The 27,200-nt window shown below is 37.1% G+C and overlaps 2 protein-coding genes across 6 annotated transcripts; both read left to right on the forward strand.

Annotated features, from left to right (window-relative positions):
* The first annotated feature begins 10,245 nt into the window (after positions 1 to 10,245).
* Positions 10,246 to 16,821, forward strand: LOC118744764. 3 transcript variants are annotated; one of them, XM_036478072.1, is made up of 7 exons: positions 11,645 to 11,994; positions 13,492 to 13,531; positions 13,590 to 13,690; positions 13,914 to 14,047; positions 14,111 to 14,987; positions 15,355 to 15,828; positions 15,885 to 16,821. In XM_036478072.1, the coding sequence occupies exons 2-7, from the start codon at positions 13,516 to 13,518 to the stop codon at positions 16,098 to 16,100; spliced, it is 1,818 nt and encodes a 605-aa protein (XP_036333965.1). In that variant the 5' UTR covers positions 11,645 to 11,994; positions 13,492 to 13,515; the 3' UTR covers positions 16,101 to 16,821. The 3 variants fall into 3 exon arrangements, with proteins under 3 accessions (XP_036333966.1, XP_036333965.1, XP_036333967.1); XM_036478074.1 differs by having other exon boundaries at positions 15,903 to 16,821; XM_036478073.1 differs by lacking the exons at positions 11,645 to 11,994; positions 13,492 to 13,531 and adding an exon at positions 10,246 to 10,279.
* Positions 16,822 to 17,305: 484 nt separating this feature from the next.
* On the forward strand, positions 17,306 to 25,646 carry LOC118744765. 3 transcript variants are annotated; one of them, XM_036478077.1, is made up of 15 exons: positions 17,306 to 17,392; positions 17,447 to 17,975; positions 18,052 to 18,148; positions 18,207 to 18,752; positions 18,824 to 19,069; positions 19,133 to 19,276; positions 19,342 to 19,617; positions 19,684 to 20,628; positions 20,748 to 20,876; positions 20,959 to 21,009; positions 21,224 to 21,316; positions 21,878 to 21,895; positions 22,319 to 22,588; positions 22,882 to 23,872; positions 24,137 to 25,646. In XM_036478077.1, exons 2-15 carry the CDS (start codon positions 17,568 to 17,570, stop codon positions 24,612 to 24,614), a joined length of 4,692 nt encoding a protein of 1,563 aa, XP_036333970.1. In that variant the 5' UTR covers positions 17,306 to 17,392; positions 17,447 to 17,567; the 3' UTR covers positions 24,615 to 25,646. The 3 variants fall into 3 exon arrangements, with proteins under 3 accessions (XP_036333970.1, XP_036333971.1, XP_036333968.1); XM_036478078.1 differs by having other exon boundaries at positions 17,322 to 17,392; positions 17,456 to 17,975; XM_036478075.1 differs by having other exon boundaries at positions 17,352 to 17,975.
* Positions 25,647 to 27,200: the final 1,554 nt, after the last annotated feature.

Here is a 27,200-nt window from a genome sequence, read left to right on the forward strand (position 1 = left end):
TTTAACTTTTCCAAAAATTTACTTAGTCATAAGCTACATATTGTGATAATATTAGAATTTTCTTCTTTTCTTTTTTTTTTTTTTAAAGGCATTTTTCCAATTTTGCTTCAGTAATGAATTTTGATAAGTCTTTAAAATATACTATATTATTAGTTTTAAACAGGTCATTTAGGTTACTGAATTTCTTAAAAATTTCAAACTTGTTCCTGAAAGCATTTAATGCGGTACATTCAAATATAAGATGATGAGGGGTTTCATAGGCTCCGCACCTGCCACAGTTACTTGAAATATTCTGCTTAAATTTGTGTAAATATGATTTATTGTACGTATGCCCAACAATCAGTCTATTGAGTAGTTTTGTATTGTATGCGTCTAAGTCATTTTTTTTATTTTTTGAACCACGGCTTTCTTTCTTTTATTGCTATTCCATCCACAACATCCGAATTCCAGTTCGGACAACCTCTCTTTATCCTTTCTTTCGCCTTTTCCCATAATTCATTGCCAATTTTCAGCAAAGCTTCAGTTGGCGTGAACTCAGTTTCCAATATTTTACCAACATTAGTCGCAGCCTTTGCCGCAATGTCCGCCTTTTCATTAAAATATATTCCTACATGGCTAGGCACCCACACTACCATCACACTCACTATTTTTGAATTCAACAATTTATTGTGAAATTCCGCAACCAAAAAATTGTCTGTCTTCTCACAGTCTAATAGTTTAATTGCTGCTAAACTGTCCGTAAAGAGGACAACTTTTTCCCTGCCACTCTTCTTTGCAATTCCCACCGCTTCATTTAAGGCTACCAACTCACCAAAGGTCGATGAAACTGTTCCATTTATTTTATAAAGATACGAAACATTTTTTTCTAAGTCATACACTGCACAACCTACCCTATCCTCTATAATCGATGCATCTGTGGCCAACATGTAAAAACCTCGACTTTTTAGATTATCCCTCTTTTCGCTATACACCGCTTTTAATTGCTGCTGAGAAAAATTAGTTTTCGAGCTATATAACTCCGATTGTATAAACTGTAGATCCTTATGTTTTCGAAAACTTACTCTTGTGCAGATTCTATCCAAAATGTGCTTGAACTCTACATATACACAACCATAACTTGAATTAATGATCTGACTATTTTGTAAACTAGTTCTTAAACCCGGATTAAGAAACCACTGTTTAATTAGTTCCTTAGCAGTTAACCACAGCGCTCTGCTAAGAGGCGGAAGTTCGCAAGCAAGTGCATATCTCGCATATGTTGGCGTATTAGGTGGAACCCCCAAACATCGCCTTAACGTATCATTTACAATCGTTTGTATCTGCCTTTCATAACCTTTAGGAGCATTTGCAAATGTAGTATACGCAAATTCAACTTTTGACCTTACAAATGTTTTGAAAATGTTTATTGCAATTTTAGGCGTCAGCCCCGCCTTAATAGTGGAGAGTTGGGTAATTAAGTTCTTGGCTTTAATTGTATTTTTTTTAACGTTAACTATATGTTCTTTAATAGTACCATTTGCGCTGATCACTCTGCCCAACCATTTCATACAGTACACTTGTTCAATACTAATTCAAGAACGCTCATATCAAACTTTTTGTTTTTGTTTGAACTCATATACATAAACTTTGTTTTGTCCAGGTTTAATTGTAAATTTATATGACTGCACCTTGCTTGCATTTCCAAAATTTTCTGTTTTAAGTTAACCAACGCACTATGCTCATTTCTGTCATGACTTATTATCGCGATGTCATCCGCAAACTGAAAAATGTACGTATTACTATCCCTGATATTATGCAGTTTGGCCGTGTATATGTTAAACAATATGGGCGATAAACAACTCCCTTGCGGTAGCCCGTTTTTAATCACTATTGACTGATTCCCCAAGGTTAGTATCCTACGCGAAAAAAAGATTATAAACCCAATCAGAAATTTTTGAGTTTATCCTATAATCTATTAACAAATTATGTAATATTTTTAAATCTACACAGTTGTAGGCATCAGATATGTCTAAAACACATATAAAAACTTTTTCATTTTTCAACTTTAATTCTGCCACTGTATGTAAAACCTCATTTGTGCACATCGTAGCCGATCTTAGTTTTCTATACGCAAAGCTTTTATTGGGAATTATTTCATTTTCTTCCACAAATTCTACCAACTCACTCTTGACCATTAAATTAAGACTTTTGACAATAACCGACAGTAATGAAATTGGCCTGAAATTTTTAATCTCTTCCAAGTTTTTATTAGCTTTTGGGATCGGTACAACTCTTATAAATCTCCATTCCTCCCTCACACAGTTCTTGTTAAAATGCTCCATTAAGGAGTCAAAAAACTGCTTTTTCGTTTCTATCGGTAATTGTTTGATCATATCAAAAGTCACCCTATCTTTCCCCCCTGCAGTAGATTTTTTTTTTTCTATAAGCCTTTCAAATTTTTCAAAGTTAAATTCTATGGCAGGATTTTGCATTTGAACACCCCTAAAGTTGACCATCTCATCCGTTTCCTGAACCTGTTCTTTTAACATCTTTAAATATTTCTCACTATCTTCCATTGACCATTCTTCAGTGCCCACATCCTTACTACTGTTTAGATTCTTTAAAAACTTCCACGCTTCTGTAGAATTCGGATTTTGATTTAGCATCTCAATTCTCTTTGAGAAACTTTCTTTTTTTGCCTCTTTAACCGCCAACTTCCAACTCTGTTTAGCCACAACTGCTGCCTCTAAATCTTCTATCCTACCAGTTTGATTTGCCTTTTTTCTTTTAGCTATTAATATTCTATAAAGTTTTTCTAATTCCTTGTTCCACCACATCTTGGGTGTGTATTTCACCGTATTTAAATCTATCGTAGCCTCTGCTTGAACCTCCTTCATATTTTCCTCAAATTTTTCCATATTTTCGAACCTTACCTTTCCCAAGTTCTTTTTCAACTTGTTTTTGCAAATAAACATATTTGGTAACTTACTGTTATTAATTTCCAACACAATCGGCCGATGGTTGCTACCCCCCACATATGCTTGTAAACACTGAAAACCTATATGCTCATTTGAATTTGTAAAGGCCAAATCCAAGATGGAGTCAATATTATTTTGACTACACTGAAAAGTAGCTGTCCCATCATTTATGCACCTAAAGTTTGAATTTTCCGTTAAACTAGAGAGTACCTTTCCTTTTGGTGTATTTACATTGTCACCCCAACTATTCGCCCTAGCATTAAAATCTCCTAATAAAAGAACGTTGTTATATTTATGTAAAAAACAAAGCAGTCGTGTCATTTCTGTCTCAAAGACCCTTGTGTTGATACTCGGTGGAAAATATGCAGAGCAAACTATGAGATTATTCCTAAGACTAATTGTCCTAGCAACAATTATGTCGTGTGTAGTCCTGTATTTTATTTTGGAGTATTTAATACCTTTCTTAAACCCAATGGCCACACCTCCATAGCCATCACTTCGAATCTTTTTAATCAAATTAAAACCAGCTAACTTATGATTCACTTTGTCATGAGAAAAAATTTCTTGTAAGCCTACAATCTCTATACCATACTTCTGGTTGAAAAAATCAACATAACTTTTGTTCGCCTTAAGGCTTTGAATATTCAACTGTAACACCCTTATTGTGTCTGTCATCTTGTATTCCTAACTTTCTAGTAATGCGTTCATTAATATTACTTCCAAACAGTCCATCCAGAAGTCTTACAATTGGATCTTCTTGATCTATACCAAACTTTGTTATCAGCATTTTCAAAAGCTTCTCAATTTCACTTACTTTAGTCCAATTTGGCTTTTCATAGCACGGTTCTACTACTTCCTTCTCTTTAAACACCCTATTTCTTTTTTCTTCAGATTTTGCCATGTAACTATATTTCTTTGTTATCAATCTCCTGTTTACCTCATGATCGTTATTTATACGCCTCGATTTTGTTTTATTTAATGCGGGAAAATCTTCCTCATAGTCACTTAGTATATTGAAACGATTATTGCTTAAATTATATGTCTCCATCGCTTCAAATTTAGAAATTTTTTTAATTGTCATTATTTCAACAACTTTTTTCTCTTTTTCCCATTTCGGACACGACTTGCTGTTCAACGCACAGTGATCTGCACCACCACATAAAATGCACTTATTTTCCTCTTTACATTCTCTATCACAACCCTCTTCTTTCCCACATAGTATGCATCTGTTCTTGGATTTGCAACCCAACCTAGTATGTCCCAAACGCCCACAGTTATAACACTGCCTTATTTTAGGTATATAGTGGTTAACCTTGAAATTCACAAAAAAAAATATCAATTTTCTCCGGAAGCTCATTCCCTTCAAAACTTATTTTGACCGAATAAGTCGGGTTGAACTTCTCCTTATCAATCAAGTCCCTCCTCATAATCCTCGACACAGAAGTAATCTTACAGTCCGATGTAATGTTGTTAAGTATCTCCTCATCCTGGAATCCTAATGGTACATTTCTAACCACTCCAATTGTCTCAACAAATTTTCTTGGTATAAATGCCTTTATATTATTCTTTTTCAAGTTTTCATTCACCACACATAAATTTGCATTAAAATACGTATCAAAGACAATTTTATAGAGTGACCTTCCAATTCCTTTGATGTTCTTTATACCAATTACATCTAGATTCCTTATTTTTTTCCCACAAAAATAAACCATTTTTCAATCTTTCATTGTTAATTAAAGCACATTCTGAGGTATCTATTAGTACACGAAATTCCCCACTGTGGTTTTCAGTGTAGCAAACACTATGAAAGTTCCTGTTTTGTTCTATTTCTTTTTTGCCACCTACCTCATCTTGTATTTGATTTAGTGTTTGATCTCGTTTTTGATTTTGAGTTTGGTCTGTAATTTGATTTTGCGTTTGTTGAGGCATTTGTAATTTCACAACAACCCCTTTACGAATTAAAGTTCCTTGAAACGGAACGGGAGTACAGTTTTCAGTATCAGTTTTTAGTTTTTTGTTATTGCCTATCATCGTCTTTTTCAAATCGTCATTGTCCAAGTCCGTAACCATTTTTACATTTTTCGTCACTCTTTTCCTATTTCTGTCTCTTTTCTTTTGGTCTCTTCCCGCCACAAACCAATCCGAAGCAAGTGCCGAGCCATCCCCATCAGCATCATCCGACGCTGACGCGTCGGCCATTTTGTACACTCAACTACCGCTATTTAATAAATTAACTTTTATGCTTTCAGAAACTCACCTGAATTAACAATTTTTGAAATTGAATTTTTTACACTTCTGTCTTATCCACTTAAGTGAGTTTTCTTTTAAGTTTTACTTAAAACACCTATCACCCCGTCTTCCCACGCCGATCCGTGTTGACTTGATTCCGTTCTCCTCCAATGTATCGCCAATTATCCAACTTAAAACAGTTAATCAATTCCACTTAGCTGCAAATACTGCGCCAAAAATTCGCCAAAAATCCAGAAGGTATTATTTCCTTTTAATTTTCCAAATTAAATAGACCGAAAATAGAAGCTGCAGATTTCCACGTTCATTCGCCTCAAGCTCAAAAGAAGAAGTGTTTTTCGGTAATTAGAGCGTAAAAATAAAGCTGAAATTTGTCAAGAACGTAAACCAACCGGTACGTAAACCGGAGTCAGCTGGCACGATCTGTCTTACCAGAGGGCCATGTAAAGCTGAAATTAGTCAAGAACGTAAACCTACCGGTACGTAAACCCGAGTCAGCTGACACGATCTGTCTTACCAAAGCGCCATGTAAATGAAAACTCAACACCGCAGAATTTTTCTGTAGTTGTAGCCCGTAGCGCAGAAATCTGCGGAATTTAGATTTTTCCGTGTCAGCTGATTTCTCCTTCTTTAGATGGTTGCCACTTCGTCAGTTTTGCAGATGTTAAAAAAGTTATAAGTTCCTATTCGAAATATGTTTAAAATATTTGAAATTTACTATCAAATAAGGTTTTTGTTGAAAACTAAGTAGTTTATATTTAGTTACAATCTATTATAGCACGAAAAATTGTGGTTGCCCTGCAAAAATCGTTGGATCATGTAGTCTATTTGTGGTAAATTGGAGTACTTACAAATGTGTTCCTCTGTCATGCTGTAGCGGACCAACTGGTGTCTCTGCGCTAGCTTATTGTTTGTTATCCGATCACTGCTCGTGTTTTAACGAAACGTGATTGAAGTTGAGCATTTGAAAGCACATTTGCATGTCTGGCTGTAGCTGAACGTGTAGAGATGCTCGCTGTTAGTTCTTAGCTCCCAGCATGTTCGGGTTCGAATACCGTCAGAGGCAACATATAATTTTTAATTTTTGTCTTGGTTTTTATTAATTTCGAAAAAGTATTTGAGAAGTGAAGAACACAAACGTGTACAAACGAAAAAATATAGCACCAATGCCATTGTTATTATGTTGGAGTAGTTTTGTGCTACTCTGATGTAATGCGGGGATGGAGTATATGGTCCTGCCCTAGGACATCGCAATGTTAATTGGACCATATTTTTTATATGAATTGTGGTTAATTTTGGAGTACTCCTTGGTCCTTAGGGAGTACTCTTTACACGCATGCATGGAGTAGTCGCGATTTTTGCAGGGTGAAAGGGTAAGTTTATGAAAAGGCATTGAAGAGTGGCAACAGTGTAGTAAGCAACACTGAGGGCTCCAGTAATCGACAAAATTCTGCGTATACAGACTGCGTTTAAGTATACGTTCTGCGTTCTCGACTAATTTCAGCATAAATGAAAACTCAACACCATGATTCAATAAAGGCCCGTTTACATACAAATTTGGCGTTGCGTTGGCGTTGGCGTCGCTTCGACAGCTGACTATGAATCCAAAGTTGGGCAACGCCAACGCCAACACAACGCAGAAAGATGGCCAACTCGCAAAAATCATTGGATCAGAGCTAATACTTCTCGTGTAAAATCCTGTAAAAATGTCAAACAGCAAAATTTTCTCCGAAGTGAGAGTACAGAGTGAGTAACAACCAAAAAGTACGGGAACAAAAAATAATTTTTCCTGTAAAAACGTCAAACAGGCGATCGCTTGACACTTTTCATGTTTTTACCAGAAGCAAAAGTTGCGTGCAAAAGTGCAGGAACAGCTGTTTTCTCCATTAATAAACCTTAAGGAAGGTCTAGCTACATGTCCATTTGCATGAAAAGTTCGTGGCGGCAACATTATTGGTATTTTAATATAAAAGCAAATATTGAACTTTTTTCTGTTAATACATTTGTTATTATGTAATTGGATGTAAATAGCCTATTTTCTAAATTTTTTAAATTAATAAATCGGACAAAAATACATTTTAGAAGCTATCTCACAAATGCGTATATCAAGATATAAAAAGCCCACACAAATATTGCCACTGATATAACTTATATCTAGCGACCAAAATGACAGCTGGAAAGCAATAAATTTTATACTATGGAGGCCAGTAAAAGCATTTGTAAGATAGCTATATGTGCCGGATTTCATCACTTAGAAAATTTAAAAAATATGCTATTTCACACCCGAGCAAATGATAACAATTATTTGAATAGAAAACAGCTCAACAGCTTTTATATTGAAATATCAATCATGTTTTTGTAATTGTCTCCACAAAGTTAGCGCGCAAATGAAAATGCAGCTGTCAAAGTATCAAATTGCTGGCAGTATTTATCACGACAAAAGCTCAAATTATTGCTTGCCAAGAGCAATATGCGGTCTCCAAGGTCAAAATTTTGCCTGATAACATTATCAAGATAAAAACTTTTGCTTGTGGAGACAGCAAGTTGGGTATGGGCCCTTAGCATTAACACTAGGCGTCAGAAAACGCTCCGCCCACGCTTTTGTTTAGACATGGCATTTATTTCAAATTGACTTCTTGCACATTTCTGCCCGGAAGAAAAGTCCGGGCCAGTGCTGCTGCTTTCACTTCAATTGTAATTTTTTTAATTCACTTTGGAAACCTTCACTTCGTCACTTCATTTTACTTCGTTTTACTTCACTTCCACAAATTAAATTTAAGCCCATGAAAGCAGAGGAATAATCTGGCTAACCTACCAAAAAAAAAAAAGAACTGCGTACTGCCTTAAGGTAATTTGACTATAGCTTAGAAATTTGCTTGTGTAAAATTTCCTTAAGGCAGTACGCAGTTCTTAAGAAATTTGGTATGTTTTCGACTACGGTTTTCTAAAGGTTTTTGTGAAAAAAGAGCACAAGGCAACCCATGTTTGCATGCTCGCACCCAAGACAAGGTGGTGCTGTAAAATCAGCTAATTCATGAACCAAAAATACAAGATCACGTAAGAACGCGACGTTGTATTTGTAACTGGTTTTGAGAAAAAAGTTTGCGAAAGCGGGTTCGTCAGCTGAGCGTTTGTTTACATCACAAGCACCGCTATTTTACACTTTTATTCAAGTAAAGAAGAGTTAATTCAACATGACAACACATTTTAAAGCATTTTGTTGCATCATTTTACCTAAATTGTGCGTTTAAAGTGGCTGACAATAATTTTGGCTAATTTTGGTTTTCGTTGGTTTGTTTGCTTTGTTTACTTTTCGCTCGTCTTCCAGTGAAACAAGATGGCGTAGAACCCGCCAAAAAAATCGACTTTTTTCACTCTATTGTTCTTACGTGATCTTGTGTCTTTCGTTCATGCAGCTAATTTCTTCGCTTTACATCCATGGAGTAATGAACTGAAGGTGGCGCATTCCTGAAACCGCTACTTTGGTTTTGCCGACTTTGACGTTTATGGCAATACGTAAACAAAAGGTGCAATCCCGTATTCCTCGGACTAGTAAAACTGTCAAAAAATAAAAATTCGCTCAGAGCGAGAGAGTAACATTGAAAAGTACGGGATCGCTTTCTAGTAAAAAATGGTAACTTCTGTCAACTTCAACATAACCTCCAAGTTTTGGTTGTAAATATTTGCTTACTTTTTTTGGAAACACACTCAGCTCACACATGTAAATAACCAAAAATACTTTCAAATTCATTAGAATCCACTTAAACAAGTAATGAAATACTTTTCAACATGAATTAGCAGAGTGCACTTTTCTTTTGTTTACAATTTGGTTGCCAAACACACTACAGCTGATCGTTTGACACTTTTACCAGAATTTAGGTTTGTTCGTCGAGCAAAAAATTTGTACGAATTTGTACGAATTATCACGATTTTTGCCCAAATCGCGTTCGTGCAGACCAAAAAATTATCCAACACTCAAAAATTGTGAGAGCAAAGTGACAGTTCTCTTGGAGAGAAGTTGCAAATTCTTGCTGGAAAAAATTTTGCCAGCAAGAATTTGCAAACACGAAAAACATGTGGTTGTGGCGCATGGTTGCATTTTTGTTTACAATAATTTGAATAAATTAGTTCGTTAAATTTAAAAATTTATAAACACGAGCGATTTTTTTATGAAAAAAGGAAGTAAATAATTGTTGATATAATTAATTTAGTTAATTCCAATGATATGAACTTAATTCGGCTGAAAAAAATGGTATTCGCAATCGGAATGCAATTGCAACCAGAGTCGATTTAAGAAACCCGACAGCTAGTACGATGAAGAAATTGAAATGTATGTTAAAGAAAGTCAGAACAACAAGAAATATACATGTATATCCTGTTTTTGGCCATCCGAAAGAATTTTAAAAATTCTATAAAAATTTTTTATGTTTGAAATGCAACCGTGGACGCCAGCTGGCAGCGAAACTTGCAAATTCCTGCAAATTTGCGTTCGTGCAGAAATTTGCAAGTTTCTCAACATGAGAGAGAATTTGAGAGAATTTTTTCTTACTCTCTGATATTTTGAGTGTTGGATAATTCTTGCTGGATTTTCGACGAACAAACCTATTACCAGCAAAAAATTCTCGGACTAAAACTGGTAACTTTTGACAGAGAGAGAACCGAATTTACTCTCTTTTTTGTCCTCTCAATAGTCAGAGAACCGAGTACGGGATCGATTTCCAGTAAAATCTGACTGATTCTGACTAGTCCGGACTCGTACGGGATCGCAACTATACTTTTTGTTTATAAACAAGTGCAAACGTATTGTGTACTTTCAAGTGAAAAATCGAAGTAATTCGTGCGTTCTGAAGTAAAAAACGCTTTATTTATAATAAAAACTTTATAAAAATGTCGTGTCGTGTGTTGAATTGCAGCAGCCGTAGGGCCAAAGGCCCCAAATGCGGTGTTTTTGTTTCCCCGCGACGACGCCTTAACCAGAAAGTGGGTAGAGTTCTGCCGGCAGGAGAAGCCATACAATTTAGACACCAGCGTAAGGAAAACGTTGAAATACCACAAATTACACATTAAAGTCGGAGGTAAGCAAGCATCGACCACATTCTGCAGGAAAACATGTGCTGCGACAAGATATTATCACTTTTTCGGCACCTGCAATACAAACACGGAAATTCTAAATAGTTATTTAATAAGACCTATTCTTTTGAACACATTTCAAGAGTGGTTGTATATTTTTTGTTAACGTTGTGCTTAATTTGCCATATTCAAAGATGGCTTGAGAAATTGGTGAATCGTGAAGAAAACACGTTTTCTCACTGCAAATTCACAACTGTCAACTCATTGTTCTTCGCCATATTCTTTGTTTACCCATGAACCAAAAATACAAGATCACGCCCTCTTCTTAGTAGCCCGTTATAATCGCATTTAGGAAAAAAGTTGGGCGACTTTGACATTAGCCGTTTGTTTACATTTGTTCGTTGTTTACAATTTGGTGGTGGCTTTTTACTGCAATTTTCTTAATTTTCGCTTGTGACAACGTGTGCACACATAAGGTAAAGAATAATTTAACACAACGACATGATTTATAGAAGAATTTGCATAATAAAAATAATTATTCATGCGCTCAACAATTACGCGGTTTTTTTTTGTTCTCTTCGTTGTTTACTTCTTCCAACAAAGATGGTGTCGAGATTTCAACAGCTAGAAAATAACTTTTTTCTTTCTTTCGGGAAGGCGTGATCTTGTGTCTTTCGTTCATGTTGTTTACCCGTTGCCACAAATGTCATTCTGCGGGAATGCGCAATCTTTGGCTTTACATATATTTTGTTTTTGCTTCTACTAACTTTGCTTTTACAAAATGCATGTAAACATGTAAACTTTGGAGCGAAAATACATATGGTTGTCGTTGTTGTAATCTAAATTCGCCAGTAAAACTATGTTCACATATCAATATTGTCTCAATCAAAGCTCGTTTTTTAATCACCCCGTTTACACAGGCAAATCTCAGATTATTAGCCGTCAAATTTGTTGTGCTTGTTATTCTCACATCTCAAGGAAAAGTTATGTTTCTTCTCTGTGCCACCGTGATCACGTTTTTCTGCTATAATAAGCAATATAAATATATTTTAGCTTAACATTTTATTAAAAATATATAAGTAGATTATCCTCATTTTCGAGCTTAACACCCTAATCTGTAATTATAACGAGAGATTAGCCATATAAAATTCGTCCCATGTTAATCTGTAATTATAAAATAATCTTAGATTTAACCGATAACTTTTCGGTGTCTATCCTAGTTTTATCGATTGTTTTTGCGAAAGAGAGGAGAAATGCCAAATGTAAAAGTAAACAAAAATGTACGCTAGCAAGTAAAAGAGGTTTGTAAGGGTATTTTTAATAAAATGTTAAGTTAAAATATATTTATATTGCTTATTATTGCAGAAAAACGTGATCACGGTGGCACAGAGAAGAAACATAACTTTTCCTTGAGATGTGAGAATAACAAGCACAACAAATTTGACGGCTAATAATCTGAAATTTGCCTGTGTAAACGGGGTGATTAAAAAACGAGCTTTGATTGAGATAATATTGATATGTGAACATAGTTTTACACGTGCGGGACGTTACAAGCGAGATTTTCCAGCACGTGAAAACAGCCAGTTAACACTGGCTTTTTCAATTTTCTTTATCCGTTTTTCATTCAAATTTGGAAAACAGTTCAATAATTAGCAATTTGTTATGAAAATCATTTTGCGTCTGAAGAATTCTCAAATTCGCCTTAAGCCTTTGCTAAAAGGAATGGGAAATGTTTAGTTATTGGCCCACCGTTTTTGGGGTGGGGGCGGAGGGGGAGGGGGCGGGGCCCCCCAAACCCCCCTCATTCGAAAGGGGACAGTCGCCACTTTACGAAAAGCCCCACCCCCCCCCTTGGGGACCTCCCACAGACCCCTAGGGAACCGTTTGAAAATGGGGTAAAAACGTAATTTTCCGAGGCAAACTGAGCAGTTTCAAGTGGAATATAACCCAACTAACGAAAAACGTGGGATTTTTAAATAAAAGAAATTATCCCAAGTTGGTTATCAGGCGATTTGAAAAAAAAAATGATGGGGAAAAAAATTAACTAACAATATTGTGAAATTAAGAAAAAAGCGACAGATAGAAATATTCGGCCGCACTTAGGGATTATAACCCTCACTACGTAGAATTCTCTTCTGTGTTGCCTAAGAAAGGGGGTTGAACACCTTTTGCAGAGAACACCTTTCTGCGTAGGCGGCCTTCGGCCGCACTTAAGGATTATAACCCTCAGGCAGTAGAATTCTCCTTTCTGTGGTGCCAAAGAAAAGGGGGCGAACACCTTTTGCATAGAACACCTTTCTGCGTAGGCGGCCTTCGGCCGCACTTAGGGATTATAACCCTCAGGCAGTAGAATTCTCCTTTCTGTGGTGCCAAAGAAAAGGGGCCGAACACCTTTTGCATAGAACACCTTTCTGCGTAGGCGGCCTTCGGCCGCACTTAGGGATTATAACCCTCAGGCAGTAGAATTCTCCTTTCTGTGGTACCAAAGAAAAGGGGCCGAACACCTTTTGCATAGAACACCTTTCTGCGTAGGCGGCCTTCGGCCGCACTTAGGGACTATAACCCTCAGGCAGTAGAATTCTCCTTTCTGTGGTGCCAAAGAAAGGGGGCCGAACACCTTTTGCATAGAACACCTTTCTGCGTAGGCGGCCTTCGGCCGCACTTAGGGATTATAACCCTCAGCGAAAGGAGCCACAGGGACAGTAAATACATATTTTCCATGGAAAGGTTTATATTTTTAATGCTGACTGGGTTATATCATATTTTCTTTTGTCTCTCATCCTTCTTGTATATTTAGCAGTTTGACAGCTAAACGCCACCATTTAATGTGCATATGCAACCAAAGGCAAACGCGTGGTTTTGAAGATGTTTTTATTTAATAAATTGTGATTGATAGATTAAAATTAAAGTAATAAAGAAAGTTGTAACAAGTCGAATAAAGTTTAAAGTGAAGGGGAATATAAAAATGCATTAGTGAAGTGGCTGCTTTAAGGAAAATAGGAGTGATAAATGTGAGCTATTTTCCGAATTTTACAAAAAAGGGCATATTTCAAACCCAATTTGTAAATAAATTAGTGACCAAAAATTACAATAGTGGATGTTAAAGTAATGGGTAGACCCTTGGCTACAAGTGTGTGCAATTTTTTTTTGGATCGGGTCACCCCTTTGGACGCAATACCCCGAAATAGGTGGGCCACTTACTAAACCGTACCCAAAGGAATAAATAAAAAGAAAATTTAAGATGGATAATAAAAGCAGTAAGCAGTAATCTCGTGCTAATAAATTAATGGTCACTTGTATATCTTATTATTTCAGCTATGACGCTACGCTCTTCGAACAAGGTGCGCCAATCCATCGCCTACACCGAGGATAATGTAGCGGTCTACAATGTGATGATTGAAAAATTGTCAAATAATGTAAGTAATTTTAGGCTTATGCCCCCCAAGAATATGAGAGTAGGTTAGGTGCAGTGCCTGTATTGTTGTTGTGATAGCTCATTGCGCCCTAATCGACTTCCCAGAGTCGTTGGAGTAGGGTCCAACTCTTCAACCAACCAAATTGTAACAACGTAAAAAATTCTCACATAATATGGTTTATGGGAACATTTTTCAGCTTGAAATAATTTATCACTTTTTCTAGATCCAACTCAAACATATAAGACAGCATTTTTCTAAATTTGGTCAAATTAAAGATGTATATATAACGTACGGTAAGACGCGCCGTACACCAGCCCAATGCATTATAAAGTATCAGAACGTGGAAGGAGCGAGCGCGTGAGTTGCAATGTATTTTTGTTATTTAAGTGATCGCAATTAAAATATATATTTCGGTTCCAGCACTTTAAAGAAACGATATCATACTGTGAATCATCAACGCATAATAGTAAAGGCGTGTCCTAGTTGGGAGCAGCCATTTGAAATGGAATGTCCTTCAATGGAAAACAACTGTCTGAGTTTAGTCTTGCTCAACGACTATTGTTTAGAGGAAATCTTTAAAAACCTTGATTTGCGTCAGCAAATCCGCTTATCGCTTTGTCATCCACGTCTGAAGCAGGTATTCATGCAAATGATCTGTCCACGTCTTCCGCGCCATGTCAATTTTGAAAGGCTCTGGTATTATTCAACTTGGGAGCTGCGGCAATTTTTCTACACTGTTGGATATTACATAGAGAGCATTTTAGTTGGCCGAAGATATCTCACGCTTTCTGCTAAGAATAATAGTTGTACTTTCATGAAAGAATGTAATATGCGTGTAAGGCGCCTACATATAATGTCACTGTATTCCTGGGTTTATAATGACTTTCTCAATGCACTGAGCCTCGACTATATTACCGACCTGGAATTGTACAATTGCAATTTGTGTGATTTTGATCTAGAATGTTTAAGGAAATTGCGAAATTTACGCGCTCTTGGCCTTGCCTGCAATCATCGTATAGAAGGCATACATTTGATGTTATTTTGTAAATTGGAACGATTAAGCTTATATGGGTGTGAGAGTATCACAGACGAAGTGCTTATGTGGTGTTGCCAACATCTGCAGCTGATCTATTTGGATATACGCATGACGGATGGCATACAACAACCGGAAAAGTGCATTGAGTATTGCAAAACATTGGATACATTGAAGGTATCATGTGTAGGTGATGCCATCGCCAAAAGTATTGAAAAGCTACCAAAGTTAAAGTCCTTAGAAGTACGGCATTTAAAATCGGCGGTAAGTAATCCAAAAAAGGAGGAGGTTATCAGTTCGTCGGAATATTGTTTTTTTTTTTACATCTTAATGTTTAATGAAATTTCATATTATTGGCTAAGTCCAAGGTTCGCTTAGTCCAAAAGAAGCAAGCAAAATTCTATAATGCCAATATAAAACGAAACTTTAATTATCCAAAATAATACGATTCCCCCTGATTCGAACGTTTTGCTTTGCTGTAAATAGCCAATATATTGTACTTAAAGTTTTACCAAATACTTGAAGAAAAATACTTAAAAAAAAACGAATTTCCAACTTTAAGCTAGCGATATGTTGACCATGACCACTCCTAAACTGTTCTGAGCTGATATTAATTTTTCTTATCTTCTAGAGTATGGCTTCAATTTTTTATAGTACTTTAGCCGACCATCATGCTGACGATTTATTGGAATTAAAATTAAGCGGTCAAACGTGCATAATGTTCCCCTCAGTTGGTATAAATATTGCACGTCTTCACAAGTTGCGTACTTTATGGCTGGGAGATGATGAATTTAACGTTTCAAAGGAACTAATCGAAAAACTTTCAAATCTGAGTGACTTGGAGGAGATCAGCTTGCCTTATTCCACCTACATAAGAGATAAATATTTGCTTCCTCTAATAAGAACATGTACAAAATTAAAACGTATCAATTTACGCATGTGTCGACATGTAACAAAGAATCTGATATGGAATACTTTGGATATCCTACAGCAGCGCGCTGCGGCGACAAAAGTGTCACCAATGACACAAAAAATCAGGAAAACAATTGCCCAACCCCTTGTCATGTTGGTGCATGGTACACGCATCCGAAAAGATATTTTGCAGGTAATTAAAGTAGATATTTGAATAGAGTTTATTTATATGAAAGATTCCTATCGTAGTCTACCACTTATCAAAAGGGTCAGCATCTGCTGAAATTGTTATTTCATGGCGATAAACCGCTTATGGGTCTAACTAATGAAGGCACTCCATTCGATATAAACGATTCTGCTGTTAATTGTAATACACCGGAAGATAGTGATTCGTATAGTGATGGGTATAGTGATGCGTATATTGATAGTGATTCAGATGATGACTTCGAGTATTATTATGGATGAAGAGCGTAATATATTTTTAATAAAATTTTTTTTTTTTTTTTTTGATGAAATGGAATCAAAACCCTGAATTTATTGCTGTATTCGTAACATAAAGGAAACATAAAATTGATTACTACATTTAAATATTACGATGTACAAATATCTTTACAAAAACTAGATTAAATTCATTCTTAATGAATAGTTACAGATAAAAACGCGTTAATTTAGTTTTTTTCGACATAGATTTTTCATTTCTCTTTTTAAAGGTTACTTGAATTCCTTCTTGAGTTTCATTGAAAATGTATGTACAGTACGATTTAAATGTTAGCATGTAGCTTATTCTAATATTATATTCCCATGGTTTTTATGAAAATATAGTTCATTCTTTAACTGAAACCATATAAAGAAAAGTGTCGCATCTTATATTAAATTTCTAAAAATTCTGATAAAAAAGTTTGGAAATACGATGAATTTTATAGAAAGTATATGATTTTTGAATGAACTTTATTTTCATAAAAAATTATTGACAAAAAAATGTTAATGAAAAATATTTGAATATTATATTAGAACAAGGTGTATGCTAACTTTTGACGCTGTTCGTATCTACATACATATACGTTATGTTTCAGAGCGAATTCAAAACAAGGTACATACATATGTATACGTATGTATAAGAAATTATTATTTTTTTATCACTCACTATAGCATTATGAGTAGCTTTAGTAATACATCCTAAATAATATAGTCATATAATATAAGTAATAATAAAACATTGTTTTTGTTGCATAAATATGAAATTTTATTAATTTCAGTGCAATTGGTGTTAGGTGAGCTTTTTTACTGCAGTTACAGATCGGAACCAAAACCAAATTGGTATGGGACCACCCTTGAGAATTATCGGAAACAGCTGGTTGAAAGCTGCCCGGTAAGATACAAAAAAAAATATTGTGATGAATTGATAAACTCCTCTTTTGAAGTCTGTTAAAAACCTGCATAAATACGCAAAATTGTTATTAAACGTTGACTCCCAGGTGGCGCTGTATGTAGAAAAGTTCCATTTTTTATGGCGGTCGAACGACGTCCGGTACATTTATAAACGTTCTCTGGTAATGTGCTGTATTATGACTTCCGGTAGTGCATTTCAATGGAACCTGGAACCTTTTGACACCCTGTGTTTCTTTATGTAACTTGGCCACCCTTTTTTGTACATAGCCGAGTTAGTGATGCCAGACCGTAGGTAATTTCCGCTTGACTTTGACAGTTTCTTAATGTAAAGCAACAAAAAAGAAGAAGTGTGAAAAATTTGTGAATTTGTACGTTTGTGCGTCTTTTTTGCTATGGAAAACAATATTTTAATCGGATTATAGATATTTCAGGTTAAAATATAAAATTAGTACATTTTAAGTACCTTAAAGCCGTGCTAAGTTTATTATTACTGTGCGGAGAGAGCAAAGCACGCGGTGGACAAGGAATATTTGACGCCGTGTAATGGACGCAGAGTCGCTGATTGAGGAAACGGCGCCAATGGATTACAGGCTTGTTTGTCGAACGTGCCTCGCCTCGGACGCAGAATTTTATAAGCTTGATTCGCCAATATTTGTTGACGATGATGATGTTGACGAGAAGCCCGTGAGCTTTATGGAATGCTTGCGGTACTGTACGCGTTTGGGCGATGGCGATGACTGTGAAAAGTTAGAATTTCCCATTTACATATGCACGGAGTGTAGTGCATCGTTGCAAGTGTCTTACAATTTCATACGCAATGCATTGGAGGCTCACGAAATATTGCGACAAAAGTTGAGCGAGTGTCCTAAACAGAAACAAAAGAGTGAGAAAACGAAGCGTAAGAATGGTATAGTAGGGGACGATGGGGGCAAGACAACCGAAGATGGTGTGGTAAGAAAATATTAAATAAAATACGAAAACAAAAACATGTTTAATTATATTTGCGCAAATTTTTATCTATATTCAGAACACGGATGGCACCAAAATGCGGTTCCGATGCAAAATCTGCAATGAGAAAGTTGAAACAAAGAAAACTTTAAAAGAACATGTAAAATTGCATTTAGGTATGCAAATTATTAGATTTTAAGAAATACATATATATTCATACATATCTACTTTTAGATATAATATCTTACTGCTGTCAACAGTGCAGCTTTGAATGTAAGAAACGCACATTGCTCTTGGATCATTATAAGCTGGTGCATAACACGCAAGCTACACGCGAACAGCTAAAGCCGATAACTAAACAACCAGATCAGTTGGTAGTCAAGAAAGAGGAAGAACCAGATTTGGAGGATCCAATTTCACAAGAAATGGAAAAAATACACAATTCAGAGGCAAATGAGGAATTTTTGCAAGCCAAAAACGAAAATGCACAAGAACAAGAAGAAATAGATATGGCTCTATTTTTAACACCTGTCAGCAGCAATGCCTCAGCGGCAGCAGCAGCTTATGTTGAAGCAGCAGCAGCGGCAACTGCAGCGGATGTTTATTCTGAACCAGTTAATGCAACAACTTTATCAATGAAGGACGATCATAGGACAACCATGTCAACCGAGTTGCAGCAATACGGCACGGATCAGTTCAACGTAGCAGCAAATGAACTGACCGTTGGCAATGAGTTTATCGTTATGGCGGATGGTACGGTGGAGGAAGTTATGGGCAATGGTCCGTGTTCACACGACAAAGTACTTTGCTGTGCTAAAAATACTAATATCGATTTCACGTGTTTATTTCAGGAGTTGTCATCGAATATATTAATGCGGCCCATGATGGCGTAATAATAGACAATGGGATACTGATGGATAATATTACGAAGGTAGAAAACTCCGGGGAGATTGATAATCAAACGTTTATGAATATGGACGTTGATGTTGATGTTGATGTTGATGTTGATGACATTATAATAGAAGAAAGTGTAGGCAATGACCTCTCTGCCTCTAGTATGACGTCATCATCTTTTGAACCAGAAACGACTGTGCAAAGTACGTTGGCATATTCTTTTAAAGGCTTTTAAATAGAATAATTTCTTATATATATTCGAATAGCGTTGCAAAACATTGAAGATGAAATGCCGCCACCGTCAATTATAACTGCAGCAAGTGTACAGGCAAAGCGCATTAAGTGCAAGATATGTACGAGTAATTTTCAAACACAAGATAAACTTAAAACGCACATGTTAACACATAATGGTATGTGCTTTGGAATCTTTTTTTTTTAATTTAATTGATATTAATATTGACAAATTCTCTCACAGAAATTCCCCATTTCTTTTGCGACCAGTGTGCGTTTTATACATTCTTCAAGATTGATTTAACGCAACATTATAAAACCAAGCATAAACTGCAGCCAACCCAAAAACAATTGCAGCCGAAAAATAAAGTACGCCCGCACGAACAACCTACAGATGCTAAACATATATATGCTTGCGATATGTGCCTCTTCGAAACACGCATAAAATCCCATTTACGTCGACACTATTTGAGTCAGCACCAGGAGGAGGCGACCGAGGTGCAATTGCGGCCGACAATCGGTAGGTTTACTCTTTTTTCTTTTTGTTTTTCATTATACGCTCTCTCAATAATTATTGCTCTATTAGATGAGTCAGCCACTCTGTCCCAGCCACAAACATCACCTCCCGATTCACCGCCCGGAACACCCGGCAAACCCTTACGGCCAGACTATCCAAAAGGATTAAATTGCAAAAAATGTTCAAAAACTTTTTATTGGCGAGAAAAACTTAAAGATCACTACAGACAACACGGTTGTGGTGAAGGTAGAAGCGTTGATAATCGCATCGGCGAAGGTCTAATGTCCAGTGCAATAAATATCGCTGGCCCGGGCACAAGTTTACTCAAACAAAATACAATGCAGTACCAAATAGCCACAAATGATGCGAACAATGTAAACGCTTTGCTAACTGCCAACATCGACGGTCACAATAATTACAACGCTAACAGTGAACCTGCAATAATTGATGCACAGGCCCTTGTCGATGCTGCTGTGGCAGAGGCACAAGCTGCTGCTATGCAAATTAATGTGCAAATGACTGCACCGGCGCCAGATATAATTATGGACATACCAGTGGCCGCAACCATATCAACGACCACAGTGCCAATGGAAACAGTGGTTAGTGCGAGCAATGTCAATGGCATTCCGCAAGAGCAAGAGCAATACCACCACCACCAGCAGTCAGTAGCTGTAATGGCGGGGTATGCGTGTCAACAAATACCCTCGGATGCCATACCGCAAGTTGTTGAGACGGACACAACTATTGATAACAGTGAATTAGATTTTGTTTTTAATGATGCACTCTTCGAAGATTTCGAAGAGGACGAAAATGAGGATGAAGAAAATGAAGAGGATGATGGCATAGATTTTCAGGACTTACTTTTGACAAGTGATGATGATTTCGATGATATATTGCAGGACCAGCAGCAGCGTGACTCATTTAACGCTAACAACTATCAGCCATATTGCGTACATTGCAATAAGAAATTCTTAAGTCAATATCAATTTGAAAATCACATGTTCGTGCATCGCGGTAAGTTTAATATTCGTTATGGAAAATCATATCCTATTTGTTTCTATGTACATATATATTTTACTAAGCTTAGCAAGGTACATTTGTGTGTGTGTGTTTTTCTTTTGCTGTTGTTGCAGGTTTGGCTCCTTATCGTTGTGAAATGTGCACTAATTTGTATAATACAAAGCGCGCATTGATTCGTCACTATCGTGCCGTGCACAAGAAAATGCCATCTAGAGATATGATTCAAGCCAAAGGCGACAAAGGTAAGATACTTTTTGTAATTGGATCGTAAAAATGTATGTATATATGCTTGTAAATGCCTATACTCTTCTTGTTTTACTGCAGTTGATGTGGACCATACACCGATCGAGCACTTGAATATAGTCGAGCAAAAAGGTGGGTAGTAATTATCTCGTGGCCAATTTAATGAATTGCGTTCATATAACTACTGAGGAATTTTTAAATGTTTTCAAATGAACTTAATTTTGCGATTTACTCAAACCAATTCTGTGCTTTTGGGAATTTGCAGGGGTTTTCCAGTTCAAGTGCTATTGTGTATAAAATTATTATTATTAAAAGAATATTATTATTTTTTTCCATATTGTTTTAGCGGTCACATTAATGTGCGCCAAATGTCCATTTGAAACCGCTGACTTAAGCATAATGCAGATACATTTGAACAGCACACATGGCCTTGTGGACGGTAAGAAAACGGACGGATCTCGTTGAGTTTGAAATAAATCCATTTTGCGACTAAAGAAAGTGTTTACGCTTGATAAACTGATACATATTACTCTCCGAGAAAATATTAAGTAATAGTTACATAACGTCACATTTCTTTTCGGCGAACGAGACTAGTAAAACCTTATAGAATTTGGATCGTGAAATTGCGATACTATACTGAAATCCTAAAATTTTTGTGCATTTAAAATAGAAGCCTGGTTGCATTTCTAACGACCGCGCAAGCTCTCAAAAATAAGAAGAAAAAAAACCCGCGAGAGCTTTTGGTCGATAGGGCAAAATCTATAGCAATCCACTAGTTTCGTTTACTTAATACAACATTTTCTTATCTAAAGTTGTTTTGTGCCACTATTTACGGATATGTAATAGAACCAAACTCCGATAAAGTAGTGTCGATTTTTAAGTAAACTACACAAAAAAGCTGCAGTAAGCACTTTCGAGAGCGAAAATACGCTGTATATAGCATTCTAATTTATAAATCTGCATTTGACTAAATTAAGATATGTTTTTTTTTTCTTTACAGAAAATTTCATCTTGCAAAGTAAGTACATACGTATGTATATGTGACAAGTAATTTTTAGCAAAAAAAAAAACCGACTTCAACTCGCATATAAAAAAAAAAATATATATACATATATCTCATGATCCACTGATCGGATCTTAACCAGATTAGTATGGGACCACCTCTGAGACACTACCTTTCCGATGCAAAAAGAATTATCGAAATCGGTTGACGTGGTCCAAAGTTATAAAGTTATGCGGTAACATACATAAAAAAAAAAAAAAAAAAACAAGATTCCAACGAACTGATAACCTCCTCCTTTTTTGGAAGTCGGTTAAAAAGAGGTTCGCATATTGGGGAATTACTTACGACAATCATCTGAAAAGCAGAAAATTAAAAAAAATAAATATTTTTTCCGCTATTTTCTATGTATTTCAATGTGTTTGTTCTTTTCCCTTTTAGAATTGCCATTTGAGTGTCCACGCTGTATACGTTCATATGCGACGAGAGCGCGTCTCGTACGCCATTTGGAACGTAGTCATTCGGTGGCGACTATAATTCAACAACAGCGTGCTGCAAATAATGCTATGCGCAATCAACTGCAATTACTGCATCAGCCACCACAACAACAACAATATCAGCCGTATATAGCAATGAAAGATACAGCACCCGCAACAACAACGACAGCAGCAGCAGCGTCATCGTCTGCATCCACATCTGCATCAGCTTGCGGTAAGGTATATAAAGGCTTAACTAAGAACCAAATCACCCAAAGTCAGAAATTAAAAATGTTACTTGAAACTGATACAGAATGTTAATTGAAAAGTAACCTCGTCCAAATACATATGTAAAAATGTGTGTTTGTGTCTAAAATACAGCTAGAGCTAAGTAATAAAAAACAAACTAATATAAAACAATATTAATGTAAACTAAATATAAAATATGAATAAAACAAAAATAATAAGATAAGCAAAGTGTGAAGCAAATGTTTCCAATCAACACAATCAATTGTACTCTGCATGCAGGCCGAGGCAAAATAACACATTCATATCGATTCAACAATACTGCCGCTGAAGATGATGATGATGATGATGGTGTTTATGTCGTAGAGCATACTGCTGTTTGTGCCGGCGGCTTTGAAGACAGCAACAACAACGATGCTCACAATGTAGCCAATAAAGCGGCAGCCCCAACCGAAATTTCGCCACTATCCAAACTAATTGCCGACATGGAGCAAGAAGAGAAATCTAATAATGACATTACTAAAAATACGAATGCAGTAAATCAGCAAAAGACGAAAACTCAACGCGCAAAGAAACCCGCCATAGCGGCAACACAAAGCAATACAAGAATAAGAAGAAAAGGCACCACAGAAACGACTGAAATTACTAAGATAATTACATATGATATGTATCATCAGTTGAATGAAGACAACCAACTCTTCGATGAATATGCATGTGGCATGTGTGCACAAAGTTGGCGCACCGCTGCTGAATTGCATACGCACGAATGCATACCAATTCGTGCTGCTACTAGTAAAAGTAGTAAAGGGGGTGCTGTTAACAATGCATCCGTCGCCTCGGCAGGCGTTGAAAATGCTGCTTTACTAATGTCGGAACGCTCACAATATCTCTTCAAATGTGACATTTGTCAATGTAATTACAAGTCCAGTGAGTTACTTAAACATCACATGAAACGGCATACGGGACGAATATTTCGTTGTAATCATTGTCCGAAAACCTACATCAGTCGTACCGAATTGAAATCCCACCAGCTATCGCATACCGGCGAGAAGCCACACAAGTGCGAAATGTGTCCTAAGGAATTTCGGTATCCGCATCATCTGAAACGGCACTGCGATGTCGTACATTTGGGTAAGCGTGAACGCTGCCCTGTGGAAGATTGTGGACGCACGTTTACGACACAGGCGCAATTGAAGATACACGCTTGGATACATAACGGTAATGAGCCCTATAGATGCAAGTTCTGCAGACATTCGTTCAAGAAACGTGAATCGTGAGTAAAGAAAAATTCTAATATCTTTTGACTGCTTGTATCAGACAGATTGCAGCAGTACTATAAATCAATACCTTAGGGATTGAATGAATATTCTATTTCATTTTATTTTAAATTCATCCAATCTTTCACCTCTTTATTTTACTTTAGTTTATTTAATTTTATTTTGTTTTATATATTTTAACTTTCTTTATATAAAATTTTGTTAAACTTCACATTTTCCGCCCTGGGTTTTTAATGTACGTATTTTTGCATCCTTCACAGCTTGCGAAAGCACGCGCGGCGCATACATCAACGCGACCTAACCGAGGAGGAAATCGCTGAGATCTATCGGCAAAGTGTTGGTCACACAAATCCCCATGATTTCACAGTTTCTCTTTCGAATGGACGCATGCTTCGGCGTTCAGATGTTGAACAGGCGACTCAACGCACACAGAAGCACATAAATGATTTGGCAGCTGAGTCGGTGGCGGGAGCGGCTGTAGCGGAAGTAGCTGCCGTCAACATCGTTGAAACGCAGGATATTCAAACTACCAATGAATTTTCACCACTACTTGCTTCCAGTAGCCACAGTGATATGAACATCAAACTTGTAATGGGTGTCGAAGTGGAAGATGAGAGCCCGGGGGCCTCTGTATCCCAAACGTCGCGCAACAGCACTTCATTATCGACACATGAGGACACACTACACACATACATGTTGCCCGGCATAGATGACCACGGCCATTTGCCACATTTCTAATTGAAGTAGGCAGAAAGTTCATGCGTGCTTACATCTAAAAATACTACAAATTAATTAAATACAATATAATTAATTTCTTTATTATATCTACATACATACATACATTATCAACACCACCATCAGCACCACCACCCATCCTCATTGTTTTAGTACATAAGTTTTATTGTATGAATATTTTAGCATATTGAAAAGGAAGCTGGAACCTTAACTTACATACACATACATCATAAATTAACAAAAAAAAAAAAGATGTACTTCTTGGAAAATAAAAAGATTTCATTTTAAAGTACATATTTATCATACGAAAAATAAAATAATTTTTGTACATGAATCCCTTACATTATTCACATTTAATGCTTTAAGTTATTTGTGTATGATATGGTCTCTTGTGCACAAGTATGTACACGCGTACAATAAAGTGTGTATGTATATAAATATGAAAATATTTGGGCGCATACACCAAATGCTTACATATGTACACATTCATACATTCTATATGCTATTGTAGATATTCACGTAAAAAGGTAATGTAATTTAGTAACAAATACAAATATATACATACATAACAACATAATGTGCTTTGCAATTTTTAAAGTTAACTCAAATAAAGATTTTTTTTTCGGAGAAAATTACCGAGGCGTTTTAAGTGCTTTTTCCCGATGCTATGGAAACTGCTAATGGCATATTTTTGAAATTTTTGTGCGTTATAGTAAGTCATGTTGCAGCCCATTGTTCTAAGATGATGTGTTAGAGCTGTGCTAAGGTGAAGCTTTTTGGCTGTGCTTCCTTCCCTGAGCCGATTTGGAAGCGTTAAAACGACCATCCGTAGTTTGAAAATAACTGCTTGCATTTTTTTCTTATCCTGAGAACAATTTCAAACTAGTCGTCAACAAACTTGTTGAAACCGTTACTTAGCCGCTTCAGTCGTTGTCGTGAAGCTCAGCTAACGGCAGACCCAGGGTTATTTGCTGTTTCTACGGGATCGCACCAAAGGAATAGTGATCTTAGTTTGAGCAGGTATGTGAAGAGTTGGCTGTTGCCAGACTGCGAACCTTCACGTGGAGTTTATACAATAGGTATGTCGGGGGGGGGGGGGGGTCTAGTCTAGGTCGAGAGTAGTTGTTGTTGTAGCAGCTGCTCAATCCTGACTAATCGGCTTGTCCCTCAATCGTTGTTGTCAAGCTCAACTAACGGGCGACAGAAGCGTTAGTTTTGTAGTTTAGTGGGTATGCGAAGACATGTCTAGAGTCGTGGGGTGTGTCTCCGCATGCCGCATAAGATATTTCGCCAACCGAAACGAGGTTAGATCGCCGAAACAGCCCTTGGTCGGGTAAAACCCAAATCAATTCGGTAAGTAGAACCGGCAGTCGTGGAAATGGTCAAGAGTAGTGGTAGGTGGTGGCCGACTCTCTAAGAATGCTGTTGATCTTCGTTGATACGTCGTCGGATCCAGTGGTATGTCGATATAGGTCTGAACGGCGTCCTTATACTCGAAAGGATGTCCTCTGACGTGACTGGGCGGAGGCACTTCCTCAAGCAAACATCTATTGGGGTGATCATACCTGTGGAATCCTACCAAAAACAGCAATCAATCAAATGAGATTTCCACTCTGTCGTCAAGTCTCTTCGGATAGGACAGCGACCTCACGGCTGACCAGAGCTTATTAAAACCAGAGGCGAAGTTGCAAGTCTTCAAATACTCCTCCCACTTTTTCCGCTTATGTTGGTTTATCAGTTTGCCGATTCCAAGTTAATGACCCTTAGGCGGGGAACCCCGGAATCAACCTAGCGTAGGTGGTCACGCTCAAATGCGAGAGCAGCCGCTTCTGTCGGAAAGTTTGGGCGGACTTTCGCGAAGCGTTCGAATGAAATGAAGCCAGCCGCTGCGGCAGTGAACACCTTGCGGAACTGGCGTTCGCCAGCATATACGTTTGCGGGCGTGGGAAGGGCGGCGAAATCGCTCTCATGCCTTCCGTGAAGTCGTTTCAATCTGTTTTGTTGAAGTTGACAAATGTTCGGTGGACCGCGGAAGCAAAATCTTTTGGCTGATGCGAGTGTTAGCATAGGTCACCACGTTATGCTTGGCCCATGCATGATAGATAGTTATAGCACTGCGACCGATAGGTCTATTGTGACATTAGCTCATCACAAAACTTCGACTAACCGTATCTAGAGACTATTTCATAATAGATCTCGGGGTTGCCCCCGCTAGCAATTGTTAGGTCTGGCGAATTGCTGCAGCTAACCACAATCCTTGTGGGGGCGCAGTCATTCATGGTGCCGAATATAGACAGGGGGTATATACACATTAAATAGTTTGAGCTCGACCTCACCTGACCGGATAGCTATGCCATGACATTCTAGGGCGGCGTTCCTTGTGTCGATGTCTTCTTCTATTAGACAATGCTGCACAGTGTGATGTAGGTTGAACCCTAGGCCTCCACCATTGTCTCGATCGCGATATTTCCGGAGCAATGTTTTTGTCTAATAAAGCTTTCTCAAACACTTTTTCGTTTGGTAGCAATCTTGTAATATTTCATGCATTATTCATATTTTTAACCGACTTCCAAAAAAGGAGGAGGTTAT

Source organism: Rhagoletis pomonella, unplaced genomic scaffold (assembly GCF_013731165.1).
Source record: "Rhagoletis pomonella isolate Grant_MI unplaced genomic scaffold, Rhpom_1.0 Rhpom_scaffold_00008, whole genome shotgun sequence".
Classification (NCBI taxonomy): domain Eukaryota; kingdom Metazoa; phylum Arthropoda; class Insecta; order Diptera; family Tephritidae; genus Rhagoletis; species Rhagoletis pomonella.